The sequence below is a fragment of the Lepidothrix coronata genome, unplaced genomic scaffold (genome assembly GCF_001604755.1).
Source record: "Lepidothrix coronata isolate B3197 unplaced genomic scaffold, Lepidothrix_coronata-1.0 Scaffold17, whole genome shotgun sequence".
Taxonomy (NCBI): Eukaryota; Metazoa; Chordata; class Aves; order Passeriformes; family Pipridae; genus Lepidothrix; species Lepidothrix coronata.
Window position 1 is genome coordinate 3577026 of NW_016690197.1, and position 20647 is coordinate 3597672.

Consider the following 20647-nt stretch of genomic DNA (forward strand, 5'->3'; position numbering starts at 1 on the left):
TAAAATTACAATTCCATTTCCCAGAACCAACTGTTCCAGTTGAACAGACCCTTTCAATAGACGTAGGTGTGAGAGGGGGTAGGTGTTTGACTTCGTATACCAAGGGCATACAGCAAGATTGTGCTCAACTTAGAACACAGGCACTTAAAATGCCAACACTTGAGTGCCTCTATAATCTCAAAGTATTTTTTATACCAATGAAACAGCAGATCCAAAAAGGAACATGGAAGTCGTAAAATGTGATTTATCCCCTTTTTTGGACTGGTTTCGCACAAAGTAGAATATGAGAAGAAATTGCTCAGCCAGCTTACAAGAGTGATGTGATGCAGGATGGTGGGTAATAATGGGAGAATTTTGCCTATAATGTTTTATATTATGTTCATAATTATTCTTAGAACAACATAAAAGGATGAAATATAGTATCTCCAGTGAGGTAGAAAATGGTTGTGATATGTAAGTCTAAAAAACATTTATGTTGAAAACGCCCAATAGAGCATTGTAAATATCACTAATTAAAATGAGGTAGGTTTCATTAATGAATTTGCAAAAATAGCTATTTAAATAACTTAATGAATTTGCAACACTTCATGTGAAACAAGCTGTATGTTTTACTTCAGTATTAGGTCTGAACTAACTCCCAGTGGGATGTCTTGTAAGTTTAGGATTTCTAGCTCATCTTTGCCACGCACATATTCTGCAGGAGCTGCTAATGAGAAAAGAGGAAATTATAAAATGCTCATGGGGAATTAGTCTCCTACACAAGAAAAACAACCTGATTTTGGGTGAGCATTCCCACATTATCAATCAGTACTGTGACAATGTTACGTCATTACTCTTAGGCAGCTACATTTGAAGGCACTTTGAATCTATTTTCCTGCATACGGATCTTAAAAAATGTCAGAGTACTACTTGAACAAAACCCTCATACAATTAGAAAACTTAAGGGCATTATGAATAGACTGACCAGGAAATATGCCATGACATGGAAAGCTTTTACTTTTAAACTATCAGCTCAAATTTCAGATAAACAGTAGGTAACTATCTGTTCAGGACATATAAAAACACCAGGGAGGGACAAGGGACAGAATGGCACAAAAGTTAAATAAAGAAAAAATTGCTTTTACTCCTGCTATCCAAAATAATTTAAATATTTTGTTACATATTTTAATTATTATGCAACACTTGTGTGTGTATATATATATAAATGAGCATGAACTTTACATTTTACAGTTTGCATGTATAGGGCTGTCAATTTGTTTTGAAATTTTACAGCGCTAAAACTAAATAACAGAACTGACTATATTTTCCTGAACAAGTGGAGGCCACTCTTCTGAATACCACTTAATAATTTTTCATTACATTTACTGCAGCCATTTCTTATGCTATTCATTTCACAAACCCAGCATATACCTCTCTAGAGCTTCTCTCCTCAGGTATATCTACAACCTGGATACATGTCCATCTTGTCTAGCTTGGAGAAATATGGCAGTTAGGAAAGCAGAAAACACAGAGAAAATAACATCAACCACAAGAGCACTGTCTGATTTCTACAGAGATTACAGACTTATGAACTCTTGTTCAAAAAAATCTTTCACCAACATGACCATTGATTTTAGGGAGCTTTGGCACCCCTGCACAAATGAAGATAAAAATCAAAAAACAAACAAGCAACCAAAACCCAAAAAGAAACAACCCAAAATAACAAAATCCAAACACGGATAACCTTGAAAGAAGTCTCCAGACCTGAGCTATAACAGGCTCTGCCCATTGTATGCACAGCTTCTGCAGACTCAAGAACCTAGTCTGATGAGGAACACAAGTGAGCAACAGAAGGAACAAGCTTCCCCTGGGGAAACAGTATCAGCTTCAAGTTTCCCACGTGTTCATGCCTAGGGAATCCCCTTTGAAGCTACTAGCCGACATGACATCTGTTTAGTGCCACTGGAGCGAGGCAAACAGCAGCTGTAGGGTTGAAATCCAGACTTATGAAAACACACATGGCACATATTCACTGTATTTATTTCATACTGTTTGATTCTTCCTCTGGTAAGAAGGGGAGAAGGATATAAATTGTAAAATTTAAGTAAAATAATAAAACAACTTCCCTAAATGGTTTTTAATACTGGCAAAAGGAACTTCAAAAAGGCAGAGAAAAGGGTTAAAAATTCAATAATATCCTACTGACAAAACTGTAAGTGCTCCTTCCCTCCATTCCCCCCTAAAAAAATAAAAATATTCAACTAGAAATTACTTAAACTTACTACCCTATGACATAGCTAGCTTTCAGATGAGTGCCAATCCTAAATGAGAAAGCCAAACAGGTTCAAGGAGTATATTGTTTTTTCATCAGCAGCTATTTGAATTGTGGCTTGATCAATACAGGCCACAGGGAAAATAAAAGCTCCAGAAAGACACTAAACCTTTTTCATTGTAGTGCTCTTAGATTTATGTCTTCATAAAGATATTGCCATAAAGAGTTGGGCCAAACTAGCTCACTCTTGCTAATTCTGTGACTGATTTATGTCAAGATGCTTTAGTAAAACAGAAGACTGAGTAATCATTCAGTTAACATCACTAGCACACAGGAAGCTCAGTGATTTTTTTTTACTTTTTACTTTCAACATTTATGCATCTGTAGCAGGGAGTTTGTTCACTTGCAGATTAGTCCTCAGCTTAACCCAGTGCAAATTTGACCACAAAGGGTCATACTATTTTAGTTTTTCACATTCAGTAGTTTATGCCTGAATAATATAAGACTATGTCCTAGGATATACAACAAAGGATAAATATACATATATACATGAGACAATAACCTATGTCCTGTAGTACTCAGAATCAATTCAATGCACAGTTGTTTATTCACAGTTTGTGTATGATAGTGCACGTTCTTCTCAAGGAGCTCAAACTCTGCTGAAAGACTCTACAGCTGGTAGAAACATGCATATAGATGAGACTAAGTAGTCTTGGGAGCTTGCACATTTATTCACTAGCTCTTGTTATTCATGGAAGTGCTTTCATTAAAATTTAATTTTGAATACCTAATTTGGTGACAATTTCATGCTAAAATTCCACCATATTTAATTATTTTCTCAATAGTTCTCCATATTTTTTGCTCAAGATATTGTCAAGACTATCATACCTTGATTCTATTCTAAATAAAGCCATTTATTTAGAATTCAACCAACAGCTGTTAACTGCCTTGCAAAATGAGTAGACTTTAGACCACTCTAAAACTCCCTTAATAATTGCTGCTGAACTTCTTGGCAGTGTCAGCTAAAAGAATCCAAGCAACAGATGTTTACAGGAACTGTAGTAACCAGGTAGTAATTCAAGTAAGACAGATACATCGCATGTTTAATAGAAATTTGTTTTTATACTAGTACAGCTGCAGGTGAGCTACTGCATATGAGCTCATCAGTCCAGCATTTCTCTCTAACAGCTGTAAAATAAAATTTATAAAACCAAAGAAAATGATAACTGGGGGGGGGGGAAATGGATCCCATCACTGACCTTAATGAATCTTCAGAAATACCTGTGGGAATGCTAACAATGTCACTGTCATAGTTTCTGCTAAAGCAAACAGAAGGTTGACTAATCAAACTGGCAATTTTCATCTACTAATTGTGATGCCCTGAAGCTTATAACACTAAAAATAAACTTATTTTTTGTTGAGCTGGTTAAAAGAAATAGCAGCCCACGTGCATTCACAAAAATATCATATCAAGAAGATTGACATCAGCAGACATGCAGATTTTTCTTCCCCTGGGCACCAAATTGCTGACGTATGTACATGCTCCTTTCTTGGCATAATTGATTTTCACTTTCTCCTTGGTGGAGAAATGCAAGTGAATATGCAAGTAAAGGACACACTAGCTAGGATAAGTCCAGAACTCCCAAACTTGAACCCAATTTAAAACAGAATATCAGTTTCTTTTAAACATTTATCTTAAGAAAAAAAAATGAAATAAAAGTAATCAAAAATGTGCATATTACATTAACATACCTCTGCTATTCCATGTTATAGTCAAAATCAGAATGAATCACATGTGTTACAACCAGCTTTTTTATGTTTTTTCTACCCTGTCTTGAAAAACAAGACATGAGAAACAGTGAGAAGGCTCCACCATCTCTTGAAAACATAAAAACGGTCAGTTATGTATCACAAGTTGTAGCAGCTCCTTTAAGCAGACTGTGCCCAGCCAACATCTTTTTCCTTTAGTTCACCCTCTCCTGTGCAATTAAATGATCTGAGGTCCTCAGACCTCTGTAAGGGTCCCATTACATCACTGATGCAAAGTAGAAGTATCACTCCATTTGATTTGCATTTTTTAACCCAAGCTGATTCATCCACACCAATCAAGAATACAATTAAGACATTCATGATATATTACAATGTTGTTTCCCAACTGAATGTACCTTAAATCTCAATCAGCAGGCAGGATAGTTCCCAAAAACTACAGATTTCTATGATGGAGTATCTATGAAAACCAGGAATCAAATAGGCTACCAGTGAAATTCTTCTGGCAGCTGTGAGAAAATAACCAATAAAATTTCAGTCACTAATTAACAGCCACACACCAGTATCATAGGCAACTCGTGTCAGATTATGTAAAATCTGTTATTTTGGCAGAAGTACAAAAAACTAGGGATTAGCACCATGTCCTCTCTAAATCCTGAGGAAGAGCTTTCCTTTCAATCCAAGGGGGAGCTACAGTACTGAGCATCAGTGAAAAACCTGTTTCACACTGCTCAGCAAAGAGTTATTCTCAGCAGTGTCACACAACTGACCTTATGCCAGCAAAAACATAATCTACTCTACAGATACAGAACAGACTTTTCACAACTAATTTTCCCTTTCAGCTAGGACTAAAAACAGACATAGCAATGAACCACATCTTAAGTTGCTCCTATATTTTCAGCTTGGCTTGCTCTTAAAATTGCTGTATACTTAAGGGGTAGAGCTGGTCAAGACCTCTTCAGCAAAGCATTTTGAAAATGGAAAATGCCATTTTCAAACTACAACATCCACTGTCTCTGACAAAACTATTATGTGGAAAGACTCATTGTGTTCCAGGACAGAGAGAGAGACAATGGCACAGTCAATAATAACCACAGACTGATGGCTGTATAGCGTGTTCAACCTCTCACTTCAAGCCTCAAGCTTACAAAGCTTTGCTTAGTTCAGAACCACAATTTGCAACTCTTTTCTCCCACTCCCATCTGCTACCAAGTTATTAATGCCATCAAGTTATTCTGCAGCATGAATCTCTGAAATTTAGAAGTCTTCAAATTCATCTAAAAGTGGCTTGAGAACATTTTTCAAATCTTAAAATTTGAATGCATCAAGTAAATATTGAACATCTGTGCAGCCCTACAAATAAGACCAAAACCAAAATGTTCTCTGAAGACAGACACCTGAGGCTTTGAAGCTCTACCTGCATTCTACTCCTTAAATTATAAGTTCTTACAAATGGTCAGTACTAACATGTGTGCATGTAAAAGCCCCATCTAATGTCTCTGTTGTTACTGCTTGTGAAGTTTAATGGCATTTCCTGGACAAATTCCTTATCTAAGGTCCAGATAAAATGGTCCAGTCTATAACCAAGGCCATAAATCAATAAAATCCAGGAGTACAATATGCACTTTTAATTCACCATTCTTTTTCATGTTCCAAATGACAATGTCAGACTATATGCCTAAAGTCTTCCGAAAGGGCAAGAACCAGAATATACTGCTGTAGCTATACCTGTAAAGGTGATGGGCATACAACATGGTTTCTGGAACCATAAGGCTCTGTGGGTATAATGTACTATTAGAAGAGAATATAACATGCCAACACAGTGACCTGGCCAGTTTCGAGGCCCATAGATCTCTGGGTAACAGTTCAGACTCAGTCTCAAAGCAAGAAACAAGGCTATGCACTAAACCCAGTAGTGGTTCAAAAACCTAGGCCATGTACTATATTCGTACTACTGTGTATATAATGGACAGATGAAGACTTGATCCCATTTTGTTATTTAATCAATGCTATGAAGAATGCCGTGCACGATTAGGTTAATTTTCCACACCAATCCCTCTGGTTTTGTCTCTCTTTGCTTCCTTCAATGCAGATGCTGGGGCTTTAAAGCATGTTGACATACTGTGTTAAATGAAACCAAATGTTAATANACAGACCTGAGTGAAAGGTGACCAGTGACTCGAGTAGCTTGACAATGAAAGCTCCAAGGACAGCATTTTTAGAAGAGTCCCTTTGTACTTGAGCTTATAGCCTCAGATCAGCATTAAGGACATTTGTAATGACTAATTTCTCATAAATACAATTAGATTTTATACACACAAGCACATTTGAGTAAGTTGTTTCCAAAATGCTGGGGTTTAAGATCAATGGAAAAAACTCAAGTTTCTTATTACCTGACTCTCACATCTAACTCGATAATCTTCACTCTCAAATTGATTTCTCCTTCACTTTCATCTATTTTTCTTTGTTAATATTTCTTATTTTTACCAAGCTATTGGCCAGCAACTTTCCACTTAAGAGGAGACGTAACTGTACTAGGGAACTGTATTCAAACACAATAAAGCAAAAACTTAATGCCCAAATACAAAAACATACAAAGTAAGCGCAACAGCGTGAAAACATCCTTATCAGCATCTCACAGATGAATACTGAAGGCACGGTGGGATTAAAAAATTTGTCAGCCAAGTCCATAGCACGAGCAGGAATAGAACCTAAACACTGCAAGTGTCAATCCAGTTCATTATTCATAAGATAACAGAAGCTGTAATGGTGATGTTGGCCAGTATGAGAGAGGCTGAAGCAACCTTCAAGGTTGAGACAGTGACTGCTGCTGACTCACTCTGCAGCAAGATACTCCTCTGACCAGCTGAACTGAACCACAGCAGTGTTGCCACAAAAGCAAGCTACAGAACAAGTACGTGCTGATTAAACCTGCTCTAGGGTCCACCCACCAGTAACATGAGGCAATGCCTGAGGAAAACATCTTCAAGATGCAAGCAATTCACTGAGGAACAGAACTTACATAACTACAAAAACAATTAGACCTTAGAGAGTTTCTGTATCAACAGATTTCAACACTCAAAATATAGATAGCTAAAGGTCATTATCCACACTTTACAGAAAGAGAAATGAAATAAAATCATAACATGATTCATCTGTTACATGCTGTATGAGCAGAATTTAGGCCTGCAGCTCCTCTAATTTCTAAAAAATTAGAAAGCTTTCCAAGAAGACTGCACAGTATAGTGTGCCCAAAACTAAGCACCTACCCCAGAGAAGGAACAAAAGACATTTCACTGAACTTCCATTCTAACACACCCCCCAACATTTGTATACACATACCTAGGTGTGTATATAAACACAAAATATACAAGCCCCTTTATGCATGCATTCAAAGAAGTCTAAAAAGACTCTGCTGGACTACAGAATAGAAGAATGCAAACAAACACCAGAGTTTAGATACATGACTCAGAGAAGAGAGAGCATGCCTTCCTAGCATAGTTTTCCTTCATTCTATTAGAATGTTTCTCAATTCCTACATTTCTTTCTTCCAATGACAGGACAGATCTAGTTTCTGATGTCAAAAAAACAACAAAAACCCAAACAAAGAGATCAGGGATTGTTTTTACAACAGATTGAATCTGTGACTAGAGCTCAATTAACTAGGTATGTTTTACTAAGATTAATGGACATATTCTTCTACAAGTCTCAGCAAATGTTTGAGCAAGGTGGGAAAACAGATTACCACAGAAACAGAATGAGATCTGATACCTTTTTTTCATGCATACTTATTGGCAGGCTTGCTGCTGTTTTTCTTAGTTGTAAATACTAGATGAGTTATTAAAAGATGTTCATAGCCTTCAGAAAGAAATATTCTCATGTTATACAGTGGCAGCCTACAAATTCCTACCTCCTGCTATCAAAAACTTTTTACAAAGGACTTCAGGATATTTGAACAAGACTTAACAGAACTTGTCCCTCACCCTCCCCTGGCATTACACGTGGTAGTGCAGCAGGTCAGACCACTGGATTCAAAGCTTCTGCCTTGGGAGCTTCCTTGATGTCCAAGGCAGGCAGAGTGCTCTGAGAAAAGCCTCAGCATAAACAGGGATCAGATCTGCTACAGCACCTGCACGCTCTAAAGGTTGTGGAGTACATCCCAGAGATGGGATTGAGACTAAGAGCAAAACAGACTTGGCAGGGAGGAAAAAACCTGGCTTTTCAAGTTGCCATTTAAGAGAAAAACCTCATTTTAAATAAGAAAAATAAACACTCCAAAAGATCTGTTAGGATTTGGAAACCAAGAAGGAATTTAGTAGGCAAGCAGTAAAGATGATGAGTAGCTACATATCCATCTAAAATTATTGTGTGTTTAGAATGGATGACAGAGCATGTCGCCAAATAGTGAGCAAGAGTGAATCTATTCCTTACACTACTCAGTACAGGTGTGTTCCCAAATTCCTTTGCCATGCCCACCTACCTAGACTGTCGTGCCTACTTCCAAAAAGGCTTTTCGCACATTAATCACCATGGAAACCAGAGAAGGCTTCTGCTACATATTCAAGCAGAGTAATTAAATAAATAACGTTAATAATAAAAATAAAATTAATGAATGCCTGGAGACAACTAAGCAAATAGTAAGCCACCCCAATTCAAGTAAAATGAGAAACAGATTGCAAAAGATTTATTTACGAGGGGGGAAGGCTGCTAAAATGGCAGCCCTCAGTTGCTCCTGGGCACAGGTGCGAGTTTGTGGGGCGGCTGGATGCGCCCACGGAGCGTTTCCACGGGAGATCAGATTACGGACACGCACACCCGTATGCGCGTGACACAACAGGGGCTGGTCCCGCGTCAGCCCCCCGGTTTAGGACCAGCCCAGAACCGTGAGGTGACTGGCTCAGGCAACTTGGAAAGAGAAACAAGTCTGGCATAAAGAAGAACACAAACAATTATTAGCGGGGAGGGCCGGGCGGCGGCAATCGCGGCGGTGCCGCTGCCACGCGTGCGGGGCGACCTCGGCCCTGCCGGGGCACGGGGAGCTCCGGGGCGGGCTCCGCCGCCGGCGCTGGGGGGGGAGCGCTCGGAGACCCGCGCGGTGCTCGGGGCGCAAAGAAACGGGCGGTCGGGACGCTTGGGAATGTTTTTCTGGAGGGGAAAAAACAAACAAACAAACAAACAACCAAACACGGGAGGAAGGAGGGGATAGAAAAAAGCCGCCGAAACAAACACGGGGCAGATGTTTAACAAACCCCGGAGCCCCCCCCGCCGGCCCGGCCGCGTTTGAACGGGCCCCGCGCCCGCTCAGCCAACGGGGCGCGGCGGCGGCGCTGACGTCACGCGCGGCGGGAGCGGCGCGCGGCCCCGGCGGGCAGAGCTGTCAGAGCCGCGGGGCCGCCGCCGGCCCTGCCCGCCCGGGTGTATGAGCGCGGCGCCCGGGAAGATGAGGGTAAGCGCGGCCGGGGCACCCCCGTGCGGGCACCGCGGGGGGTGGGGGAGACAGCCCCGGGGCGCTACCGCAAGGGGCGAGGGGACGGGTGGGTTCTGCTCGGAGCTGCCCCCGCGGCGGAGCCAGAGCTCCGTCCCGCCGCCAGCGAGCGTCTCCCGGCTACCGGCGGCAGAGGTGCCCGGGCTCGGGGAAGGAAGGATGTGACCGCCCCGGGGGGGGCGCAGCGGGCGGCAGGTGCTGCGGGGGCGCCGCCGCAGCGCTCCCGCCCGGGGAGCCGGGTCTGGCGGGGAGCGCGGGGAGCTCCCGGGAACGCGGGGGATGCTGTGCCCGGCCGCGTTCGCTGCCCTCCCGCCGATCGGCCCCTCGGCTGCTCCCGGGAGACCGAGGGTGGCACCGCAGGGCACCCGCCAGCCCCGCGGAGAGAGCCAGGGCTCGGCTTCCCCCGCTGCCATTCCGCCGGGATCGGCGCACGCTGCGCCCGACGAGGGTCTTTAAAAAGAAAACTGATGCAACAACGAGCGCCTTAAAGGAGTTTAAAAGGCTTAGTGGCAAACCCGGGGTGCGTTTCCCGCTAAAGCGTCTTGTCGGTGGGTGCTTAGTTGGTTGTGAGCTTTCCTTAAAAACCCTGTGCCACTTCACGTTATGAGCCAGAAGTGCTCATCACAGCCAGACCATCCTGAGAAGCGCCTTTGGGCTGTACTGCTATGGACCTTAAAAGGGAAAAAAGCAAATTACTAGCGAGTTACATAGCACAGAGAGCAAAGCTGGCAGCTTCAGCATATGCTCTAGTGGTTCCTCAGATTGTTGTCTACTGCAGCGTTTAGGCCTAACAGATAAAAATCTGTGGAATACTGAGTAATCTTAATGCTTGTTTGTGGAGAACTGTGACTTTTCATTTCTTTTGATATTACATTATATTCTGCATTTTCTGTTTTATCTATGTCCTAAACTTCTGAAACTGAACTCCACTCCTCAGGTAGTCTATTACACAGCTGCTATATTTTAATTTACTGAGAATTACACTTGCCTTATATCTGTATCACATATGAACATGTAAAGTCATCTGGTAAAACCCACAAAACAGTTCTGCTTACCAGCTTGATATATAAGTGAATCTGTCACCTTGATGAACAAGTACTGTTAATATTGGTATTTTTTCCTTACAGTGCACCTAGCACTCATCTGAGCTTAAGAACAGAAAAATGTTCTATATCCCAGCTGTAAACAGGAATGATTTGGAGAATTTGAAAGGGAAAATGTGCCTTGCATTAAAAAATTGCTCAGGAGAAGATTTATGTGCAAGACAGGAGTGCGGTTAGAAACAGCTGTCAGTTTAAGGGTACCGGGAATGGCTTAATCCTTTTCATCTACATAAGTGCTTGTCAGAGTATGTCAATATCACGTTTGTTTCGTAGCTGGTGAGACAGCAGCTCAAGGGTTAACACTGCCTTTTCACTTCATCTTCTAAACAGTCTTAACTGTTTCAGCAGCCAGGGGGAACTGTTTTGATGCTGAATAGATTTTCAACCTTTACATACAGTAACGGGATGTTTTGTTTAACCTTCTGCATAGATTTAAGCTGTAGCCAGTTCAAAACAAATAAATAAAAAAACCCCTACAGTTTACTCAAAGATTGTGGTATAGTGATACAGTTTGTGGCCAAGGGGAGGGAGGTGGAAACCCCAAACCTTCGTGTGGTTTTTGTGTTGTGACATCAGGTTTGTTCCCTAAGCAAAAATCTCCAAAGAGACTGTTTAAAATTAGAGTTGTATATTACAGTTTATGTCACAAGATTCAGGTCCACCCAGTTCATGGTTTCATGTACATGTTAAAAAAAAAAAAAAAAGCCAATTTTGTTTGGACAGGATGTGTGTCCCCCCCTGTTTGCAGTGATATCTATGTGCAGAAGATGCACTTGTGTTGAGGGCTGGACTACATCTAGCTACAGAAGTGGTGAAGGATTTATCATCACAAGTGAAGTGTTTTGGCCAAAGATCTGACTTCAAAAAGAGTAAAAAGAGGAACATTAAGGCACAGTGTTTGTTTGTTTGTTCAGTAAGGCACCACTTCAGTATCTTTGAAATTCATAAAGCATTTTGTATTTTCATCTCTGTATAGTTTTATGCATAAAGAAGCAGGGTAAAACTAGGGAGAAAGAAGGAATCAAGTACAGTGAGAAAAATTCTTACAGCTTGTGCATCTACAGCCTTCGAGATGTAGTTTAAAGTGCATTTCAAACACCAAAGCAGCTTACAGATGTGTGATTGCTTGGATTCAGAACTCAGCTTGAATGCTGAGGCTGCCTTCAGTCAAATATGTAATTGTGTTTAATGTATGCCTCTGTAAAACCCACACATCAGACATCCTGAAAGAAAGCTTAACCCTCTCTCCTTCTTTTGCCGCTTCTGCAGGAAACTATGCCCCAGACACCAATATTTTCCAGCATGCTTGGTTCCAGTTGTAGTGGGCAAGTGCAGCCAGACATGGGAGAGAGATGTGTGGACCCCGTTTATCAGGATGGGAACCTTGTTTCTGGATCACTGGAGGCCTTGATAGAGCGCCTGGTGCCCACCATGGACTATTATCCAGATGTAAGTAGCCACTGAAAGTTTTTTCGTTTTCTTCCCATAGTTTTCCTGCATTACTATCTGGATTGGTCCTTTCTCATGAAATCTCCATCTGATTCAAGACTAAGATATAGGCTAAAGATGAATTTATTTTACTTGCAATATTCCTTCACTAAAGATGTTGTGCAGTGGGGATACTCTCTGTTTTTAAATGAGAGCACTTGTTAGAAGGATAAAGCCCTGTTGAACTCAAATGGGTGCCTTAAGAACCAATTAAAAGCAGCATTAGCCACAGAATTTTCATCCTTCTAAGCTGCTTTAGGTCTAATGCAGCCAAGATTAACTACTAACCAGCTCCTACCTAGGGAAGCAGACCTGAAAACATCTCTAATATTTTTTTCCCTTAATTTTCTATGCATATCCTAGTTACGCCACCAAAATAGATTTTAATTAAAATACTCTCTTTCTCCAGACATTTTAATGGGCCAAAGCTATAATAATGTATGTTCTTGAGCCTGAAATTGATTTTGCAACTGGTTAAACATCCTCAGTGCAGTCCCCCAAAGTAAATACTACTTATAACTCCAGGGTATGCAGTAAGAATCTGACCCTAGGATACTATTAAAATATCACTTTATCACTTAAAATTACCCCTTGTACTCATTAGCGAAAAGTACTACTTAAATGAGTAGCCAAAGATCAGAGAGGCTGTATAACATATATTCTGTTTGAGCTCTGAAAAAAGCAGCAGCTATGGCAGAAATATCCCAGCGCTTTGTGCAAACTAACAGGGGGGCAGGAAACTGCAATCACTATTAACTTGTATGCCAAACAATGTTTATAGTAGTGGGCCGTGCTATACTTTGTGTTTCTCAGACTAATTTGTGTAAAACTTTTTATTGTGTCTCATATCAATGACAATAAAGTCCCACCAAGGTCCCACATATATATCACACATCTTCACAATCCCCATCCACAAAGAGGGGACTCCCCATATGAGAGTTCTGTGGGTATATGCAGCAGAATTGCCATCAATCATCAGTAGAGGATTAAAAAAGCAAAACCAGGATGGTTTACTATTCCAGTTCAAAAGTAATCCTAAACCTTATATTTAAATATGGCTAACATATGATTGTGCTACCAGTACCAAATCTTTTATAAGACTCAGAGGGATCCCTTTTATAAGCAGAGGGATAACTGTTGTTAGACATTAAATCTCCCCACCCCAAATACATACTGTAGAACAGAGATGCTGAAGAAAGCAGTGGGTAGAGCTGGTATGGTATAGCAGCAGAATAGCTTTAGGGTGCTGTAGTTAAGCCTTCCCAGGAGTCAGTTCCTTGTCTTTTATGTCATACTAGAATATGGTTACTTGCTACTTGGATTTCTGGACTGTAGCTTGAAGTTTTTTTTAAGTAGCTGCTAATGCACATCCCTTATTGTAACTTGTAACATAAGATCTATTTATAACACAGCTACTCTGAAAATGGTTCCATAAACTGAGCATTACTTAAGGGGTCTACAACTTATTTTGGAATGCTGCTGGTTTCCATGGTGCTATCCCTTCATCCCCCGCACAAGGGAGCATTCCCATTACCAAGCAGTCGTGGACCCCACCCTGTAGGCTGACAGCTGAAAATCCAACAGAAGCAAAGAGAACTCCAAGGAAAGAGAGATGGAAAACAGCATTAAACCAAATTCATCTTCTCTACAGCACAACACGTACCTTTAGTTAAGTCATATCACCCAATTTAGGATTTATTATAAAATGAGTAGATAACTAACGTACAAACAACATAAAGAAGGAGCTGTATTTGAGTCATCTTCAAACCCAAGTTTTCTATTTCAGTTCAGTTACGTGTTTATACTTCATTTCACGCTCATTTCTATTTTTAGGGAAGTTGCCACAGAGGGTTAGTGATAGCCATGTAGGCTGATATCCTGTCAGAAGAGTAGCCAATCCTGTACATTCAAGAGAAAAGTATAAACACATCTCAGTCTCTGACTACTCATGCAACGAAAGGCAGCAAGATATTACCAATTAATTCGCACCAAGAGAAGCTATTGGTAACATTAGCAGAGGTTACCTTAGTTTCAGTGTGGCATATCTGTAAGTTATCAGTACTCATTCAGATTTTTGATTAGTACATCTGAGCACAGTGCTCAGAAGGCATTCCTTCGTGTGTGCACATTAAGCTGATGATCACAGTAACCTCCTAGACAGAAAAAAAAGGGAGCGGGGGAGAAAGCAAACACAAAGTGTCTTTATGTGCTGGTTACAGAGGCAAAACAAAAATGTATTTGCCATGTTGGCAGAGCACGAGACAGGCAAGGGAGGACAGGAAAGATAAGTACCTACATTTGTGTACTGCTCTTCTGAGTCTTGTTTGTGTGCAGGGACTTGTTCAGCACATAGAAAAATGTATACTCAGGAGACAGAGGAGTTCGGAAGGTTAGGAATGGAATGTACCAGTCTGCAACCCTTGTGCCCAAGCAAGAAAATGTTTCAAGAAAATATTTCACAAACAAGAAGTTTGAGAATGAGCAGTGAGTGCACAAAGAAAAATTTTATTTTTTTTTCCCCTCCTCGAAAAGTCATCAGTGCATTCTTGGGTCGGAGAGTAACAATTCCTTCTTTAGTCTTGTGTGCTCGTGCTCTGTCTTTTTTTTTTTTAATATAATTCAGCTCATCTCTTAGCAACAACTTTAGGCACTAAAGGAATCTGGCTTCTTATTCTCTTGTAAAGCACAAGCCCCTTTTGTGTTAACTTACGTTGTTCCAAGTGGAGAAAAGATTTTTTTTCTGTTCAGCTCTCCTCCCAAATACCTGTCACTTTTGTAGGATAAATTGAGCTTAACTTTCAACCTTATAGCTTATGGAAGCTTTTTTAATCATTTTTTATCAAACCAGATAGCTTCATAGCTAAGTTGCCTTCCCTAAACCATCATCTTCGTGATTAGAGGGCTGCCTATGACACATTGCAGGTTTTTAGTTAAGACATTTAGCCTATATGTGTATGGTAGTGTAGATGCAACAAATCACATAAATCCTTGATCTAGATAAGGCATATGACATTAATATGAAATATTTACTATCCAAAACAACTGTGTTCCTAACCCCTGAGACCTCCCACTAAGCTGAAATGCATGGCTTAGTTCACCCTGAAATTTCTTTATTGGATAAGGAGTGGGTATTAGCAGAGAAGCAAGGAGCTGGGGGTCAGTACTGCTGTCAGAGCTATCATTTTTAATTTGGTTCTTAATTGCAGTTAGTCCTTGTCTGTGCCAGCATAAGTAATACAAGTATTAAAAAACCCCTTCAATTAGATACTGGTATAGCGTAAACCCGCACATTTTGCTTCACCCTAATGGAACAATTTTGTTTTCCAAAGTACTGAACCTAGTTCCGGTTAAGTGACTTAAAAAATTGAGTAAAAATACAGCAGACGGATTCCAGAACAAAAAATTTGTTTCTAAAACCTAAAAGTCCAGTGCTGTATGGAAAAACATTGCATGGGTCCAGTACAGCTATTCCTGATTACAGAGAGACATCAGCAAGCCTAAAGTGGAAAGTAAGCACTTTCATGGCCTGTATCTTCCTGCATCTTGCCAGTTCAACACTTCTATGAACATCAGATAAAACATTATCAAAGAAACCAAATAAAAGCACTGGTCATCTGTGTCACACTTTTCTTGCAGTATAACAACTGCAAGGTAAATGATACTGTGAGTGGGCCTTCCTCAGAGTCACTCTGGATAAACAGTGTCACACACTACACAAACTTCCACCAAGGAGACCAACTCTAGAATTAGCATGAGAAGCAAAATTACATCTTTCCTTAAAGAACATGTTCCAGCTTATCAGAGTAAAGGTCATTACCAGGGCAGTGTGGCTTAAATTGTGGTTCCCTGCTACTTACACATACAGGCAACTTTGAGACAGGCCTCTAAATGCCCCAAACAAGAGTGTGGGGAAAGGATGAAAGTGTCAAAGATTTTTTGTTTGTTTGTTTCTTTTTTCCCCCCTCATCTCGCAAATTCAAAATTGTAGTAGAAGTGAGGGCTGCTTCAGGTTTTCAGTACAAAAGTTTTCACATAACCCAGTGACAGCTGACACACCCCACCAGCTGAATTCCTGTCCCAGATAGACCAGACTCACAGTCTTAAAGCTAGCTACAAAAAATAACAGAGGATAACTAGGCATAGTTTAACAAACACACTCTCCCCCCTCCCAAATCTCACAACCCAATCTTTCCCTTGCTTTCATTCTGAATAGGGAGTGTATCAGTTTAAGAATCATTCTCATACACGTAAGAATAAAAGACCTGATATGTTGTCCCGTAACACAACCAAGTCCCTTTTTGTGAATCAGGTTAGCTTTTCAGCCTAATTTTAGTGCCCATAACTCACCATATACAGTACCACAGATGATAAAATTCTTCAAAACCAGCACAATGTCATTAACTGTTTCCAGATGCAGGTTCAAGAGCTACATTGAATTGCTTTTTAGAATTGATGAACTTCAAGGTTGTTTCACTGTAAATGTAAAAATAAACTCTGAAATTCTGGAGAGACATAAAATACCAAACAGAAGCCTAATTTCTTAGATTTCCTAAGGTACACTTGTGTGGGATGTTTGCAACCATGTCATCAAGAGGGGAGGCTGTGCTACCACTGTCCTGTCACTACCCTGGCCACCTGCTCAAAGTCAGCAAGAGCCTGATTGTTAGATGGCCCCAGCAGTCCCTCTTCTGTAGGCATCAGTGGAAGCAATCAAGAGCCTGACCCAAACTATCCATCCGGTTAACCCTTCTCCTCCTCTCTTCCTCTCTTCATAAACAACAGACAAGGCAAAGACTACAGATTAACTCTGGTTTTGATTGTACAGAATTAATGCTATTTCTAGTTTAATACATGAACCCCATCACTGATAAGATGTTCAAATGAGAATGAGCATTTTAAATGCCTCTGCTGTATCACACTCCACTCTGTTCTTTCATTAGCTTCCTCAGGATAAAGTTATATGTTTAGATATATGCTTAATCTATTATACTTTTCTCTCACTCTGAGAACACTCTGTTAATTTATATTGTTTAAAAAAAAATCCTTTTTCCCCCTTCTGATATTTGGAGGTTTTTAGTGCTAAATTTGTACTATAGGGTACACTGAGTACTAGAAAAAACATTTTTTCATTAACAGCACACTTTGTTGTGATTAGAGAGATAAACCCTATAATCTCTTTAGAGTTGTAAAGATACCATTCTTGTTTAACTACAAGTGTGTTTTGAAGACTGCAAGCAGACAAATTTGGTAGCTGATAGTAGAGATACCATATTTTAGACAACTGGTCCAAAGTTTTTAGCTGTCTTAATTTACTTGCCCAGTCCAAGGTCATATATGTGCACAGTGACTATTTAAATGCACTTGGCTGTGGCCAAATTACATTTCTAAAAATACGGTCAAAGTAACAGTACATGTTTCAAATATAACAAAGGTTAATTGAAATACATTGTCAAGGAGATCCCCTGTAATTTCCCAACTCCACATTTTGTTAAAAAAGCCTAAAGGAAAAATGTAAGTACTTATGAGATGCTACTGTCATTAGTCAGGAAATTACATTCAAATGCAGAAACCCAGTTTCAAACAGTGGAGCAAGAGTAGGACAGAAAAATATCCTCAGTTCAATTAAACTATCCAAGGTATGATACAATGAATAGTACATCCAGAGTATGATACAATGATAATACAACACATTACAGCTTTTAAAATACAAATGGAGAAGCTATTTCTCATGAGAAATAATCACTTTTGGTATTTATTAGCAGTGTTCATACTCAAAAGAGTCTGAAACAAGCCCCAAGTAAGTAAAGTCAAGCTTAAAACTAAATTATTGTTATAAGGCCACAATCTAAGCTAAAACTTGTATCAGTGATTGTGGGAAAAAAGAACAAAAATCCCCATACATGAAGAAATTACAGCTGTGGTTTGGAATACACATGAAGCAGTTTTCTGCAGCTCAGTGAAAAACAATAACCTCTTAAAGAAACAAAGCAGCATAAATAGTGGTGTTCAAGAGGCATAACACCCTACGTTAGTTGTAGTTCATTTGTGTCTCTAGTAAGCGATGACTAATTAGGCATATTAAGTTTGGCATTTTAAAGGGAAATAATTTGGTAATCAGAAAACCCCAGAGTTAACAGCCTTGAAGCTGATAGCATTTCCTTTTAACCATTTCTCTCGAGACAGGAAAAGTTATGAAAATTTTAAAGGAAGGGAAGTTACATTTGTAGTTTATAGAATAGTTTTTCCAAGGAAGACAGGTTAGTTTTGCTAAAGTTTTTCAACTTGTTTTGTTGATTTTGGGTTTTTTCCTCTCTCCTTCCACAGAGAACTTACATCTTCACTTTCCTATTGAGCTCTCGAGTCTTCATTCACCCACACGAGCTCCTGGCTAAAGTGGGACAGATCTGCATTAAACAGAAGCAGCAGCTGGAAACGGGGACTGAGGCAGAAAAGGTAAATGGACCATTATGTCCTTCAGTTAGTTGTGCTCTGTCATTTATTTTCCACTCCCTCCTTCCCATAGTAAAGCTAAATAGACCGATAAAGAATAAAATGAAATTTTAACTGGCATTTGTTCCTGGATGCACTGTTACTTGGGTCTTTTTCCTTGAAGTACCTTTACTTCATTTGCTAGCCACAAGCATAGGTTATGTACAACCTTACCAGTCAGATGCAATGTCTACAAACACGACTTTACTCAGGAGCTCCAGGTCAGTGCAGCAATGTGTATCTGCCATGAAACCTGCCCAGAAAGTTGGTTTGCACTTTTGAGCTTTCACCAGCTTAGGTTTTTCTTGAATCCCATTTCCCTTTCTTCAGGTCACTCTCACCATCGTAATCAAGTGCTCAGCTGTAGGTTGGGGTATTTTAAGTTGGTGTAACAGTAAATCAGGAAGTTACCTCTCACAAAAATTGAGAGATGCACTATTTAAAAGGGTAGCCTGTGCTGACATGTTTTACTACTATCGATTAAACCAAACTGGCACTTAAATCCATATAAGTATCACCACTTGCAAAGTGTGTATTGGAGGGCTTTTTGACTGAATTGAAAAGTCAAGTCAAGTCTTTTACAGAAAAGTCCAAGCAGGGAAGCAAATGAGAGTAACAAACCCAGGATGGGATCGGCAAGTATTTAAATACCTAAATTGTTCAAATCCTTGATATGTTTTGCATCCATTCTTTGATGAGAAGTTACCAACTCACATACCTAATCTTCAGCATGTTGATAGTTCCATTTTGTTTTCTCCTTGGTGTATTAGCAGTCCGAGTGAGGAGTACAAAAGTAGACTCTGTGATTTGTCAATAAAGAGTTTTTGACAGCAATACTGACCCAAGGACTTCTTTCTCCTGGTGTGCAGCTTCTTATTGTGTCATAAAATTACTCCACAGGACAAACTGACCATGGTGCAAAATACCTTTCATCCAGGTCAGTCCCCTGATCTACTCTCCAAATAGCTATTTAACTTGTCATGTGGGTGCTGGGGAAAAGAAGGGTTCAGGGAAAGAAGATGCAAGAAGCACTGCCTCCAGTTCTGTACACAGAGGTGATAACTGTTCCCACTGCCAAACTTAACTCATGACTGAGCAACCTCAAACTCTGCTCTGTAAATTGTGGTGGTTCCTCAGCAACATGTAACTAAACAACAGGAGTAGGAACCTCTAAAAGATGCTGAGACCATCTGAAATATGGAATGAGTAAATCAGAGCTTCAGACATATATAAAGACAGCTGTGAGTAGAAAGTGTCAAAATACATTTGTGAAATAGTTGAATTTAAAGTTAATGGGATATAAGATGACACTTTTGTGAATGACAGTGCACTTAGGAGATTTTCAAATGAAAGCAGTCTCTGGGGACTAAATCACCTGGTTGTTTAAAGATACAATACTAATTGTAAAGTATTATTAGTCTGGCTTCTTAGCAGATGTGCTAAAAAATCATGGCTTCCTAATAGAAATTAAATAGCATTACGTCCTAACAACAGGATGTAAAATAGAGCAGCTCATACTCCAAACACCCACACTGTTACACCTTCTGCTGAGAATTTGGAAACGGGCCTACAGGAAAACCAACAAGCAGCAGGATGACAATAAAACATTTTAGAGAGGCAGCTTTAATTTACATGTTTTTCTGGTTGCTCTTTCTACTATGCCCTTGATCCCTTCCTACTCCCTTAACATAAGCTGTAATTTTTTCCTGTCTTCTAAACACAAACTTCTTAGAAAACACTACATAAACTTCTGACATCCCTTTCATATTACTACTTTACTGCCCTCTACTGCAAGCACCTGTATGTTTTACAAAATAGTTTGGCCACTGGCATTTGCAAACATTTGTTTTTCTGTCTGGCAACAAATAAAAGCTCATTTCACATGCAGCATAGAAACTCTTGACTCAAGATACTGTTAAGTATTCACAGTCATAATCCATTAAGGCATCATCAGTTACCAGAACCTTCTAATTAAGTGGGTGCATAGCAGGAAATAGCTGACAAAAGCAGTTAAAGCATCTCTGATCATTTCTGATAGAGTATGCTTAGGCAAATCTGTTAAGA

The 20647-nt window shown here is 39.9% G+C and overlaps 1 protein-coding gene across 3 annotated transcripts in view; it reads left to right on the forward strand.

Moving 5' to 3' along the window:
- RASGEF1A (RasGEF domain family member 1A) overlaps positions 1 to 20647 on the forward strand; it is a 160191-nt gene that overhangs the window by 124076 nt on the left and 15468 nt on the right. For 2 of the 3 annotated variants that reach the window (XM_017807187.1, XM_017807189.1), the window contains 2 exons: positions 11876 to 12055; positions 18419 to 18547. In XM_017807187.1, the coding sequence (XP_017662676.1) occupies positions 11876 to 12055; positions 18419 to 18547 (309 nt within the window). Of the gene's footprint in view, positions 1 to 9377; positions 9465 to 11875; positions 12056 to 18418; positions 18548 to 20647 lie in introns of those variants that run through there. The other variant, XM_017807188.1, reaches the window with a different exon arrangement.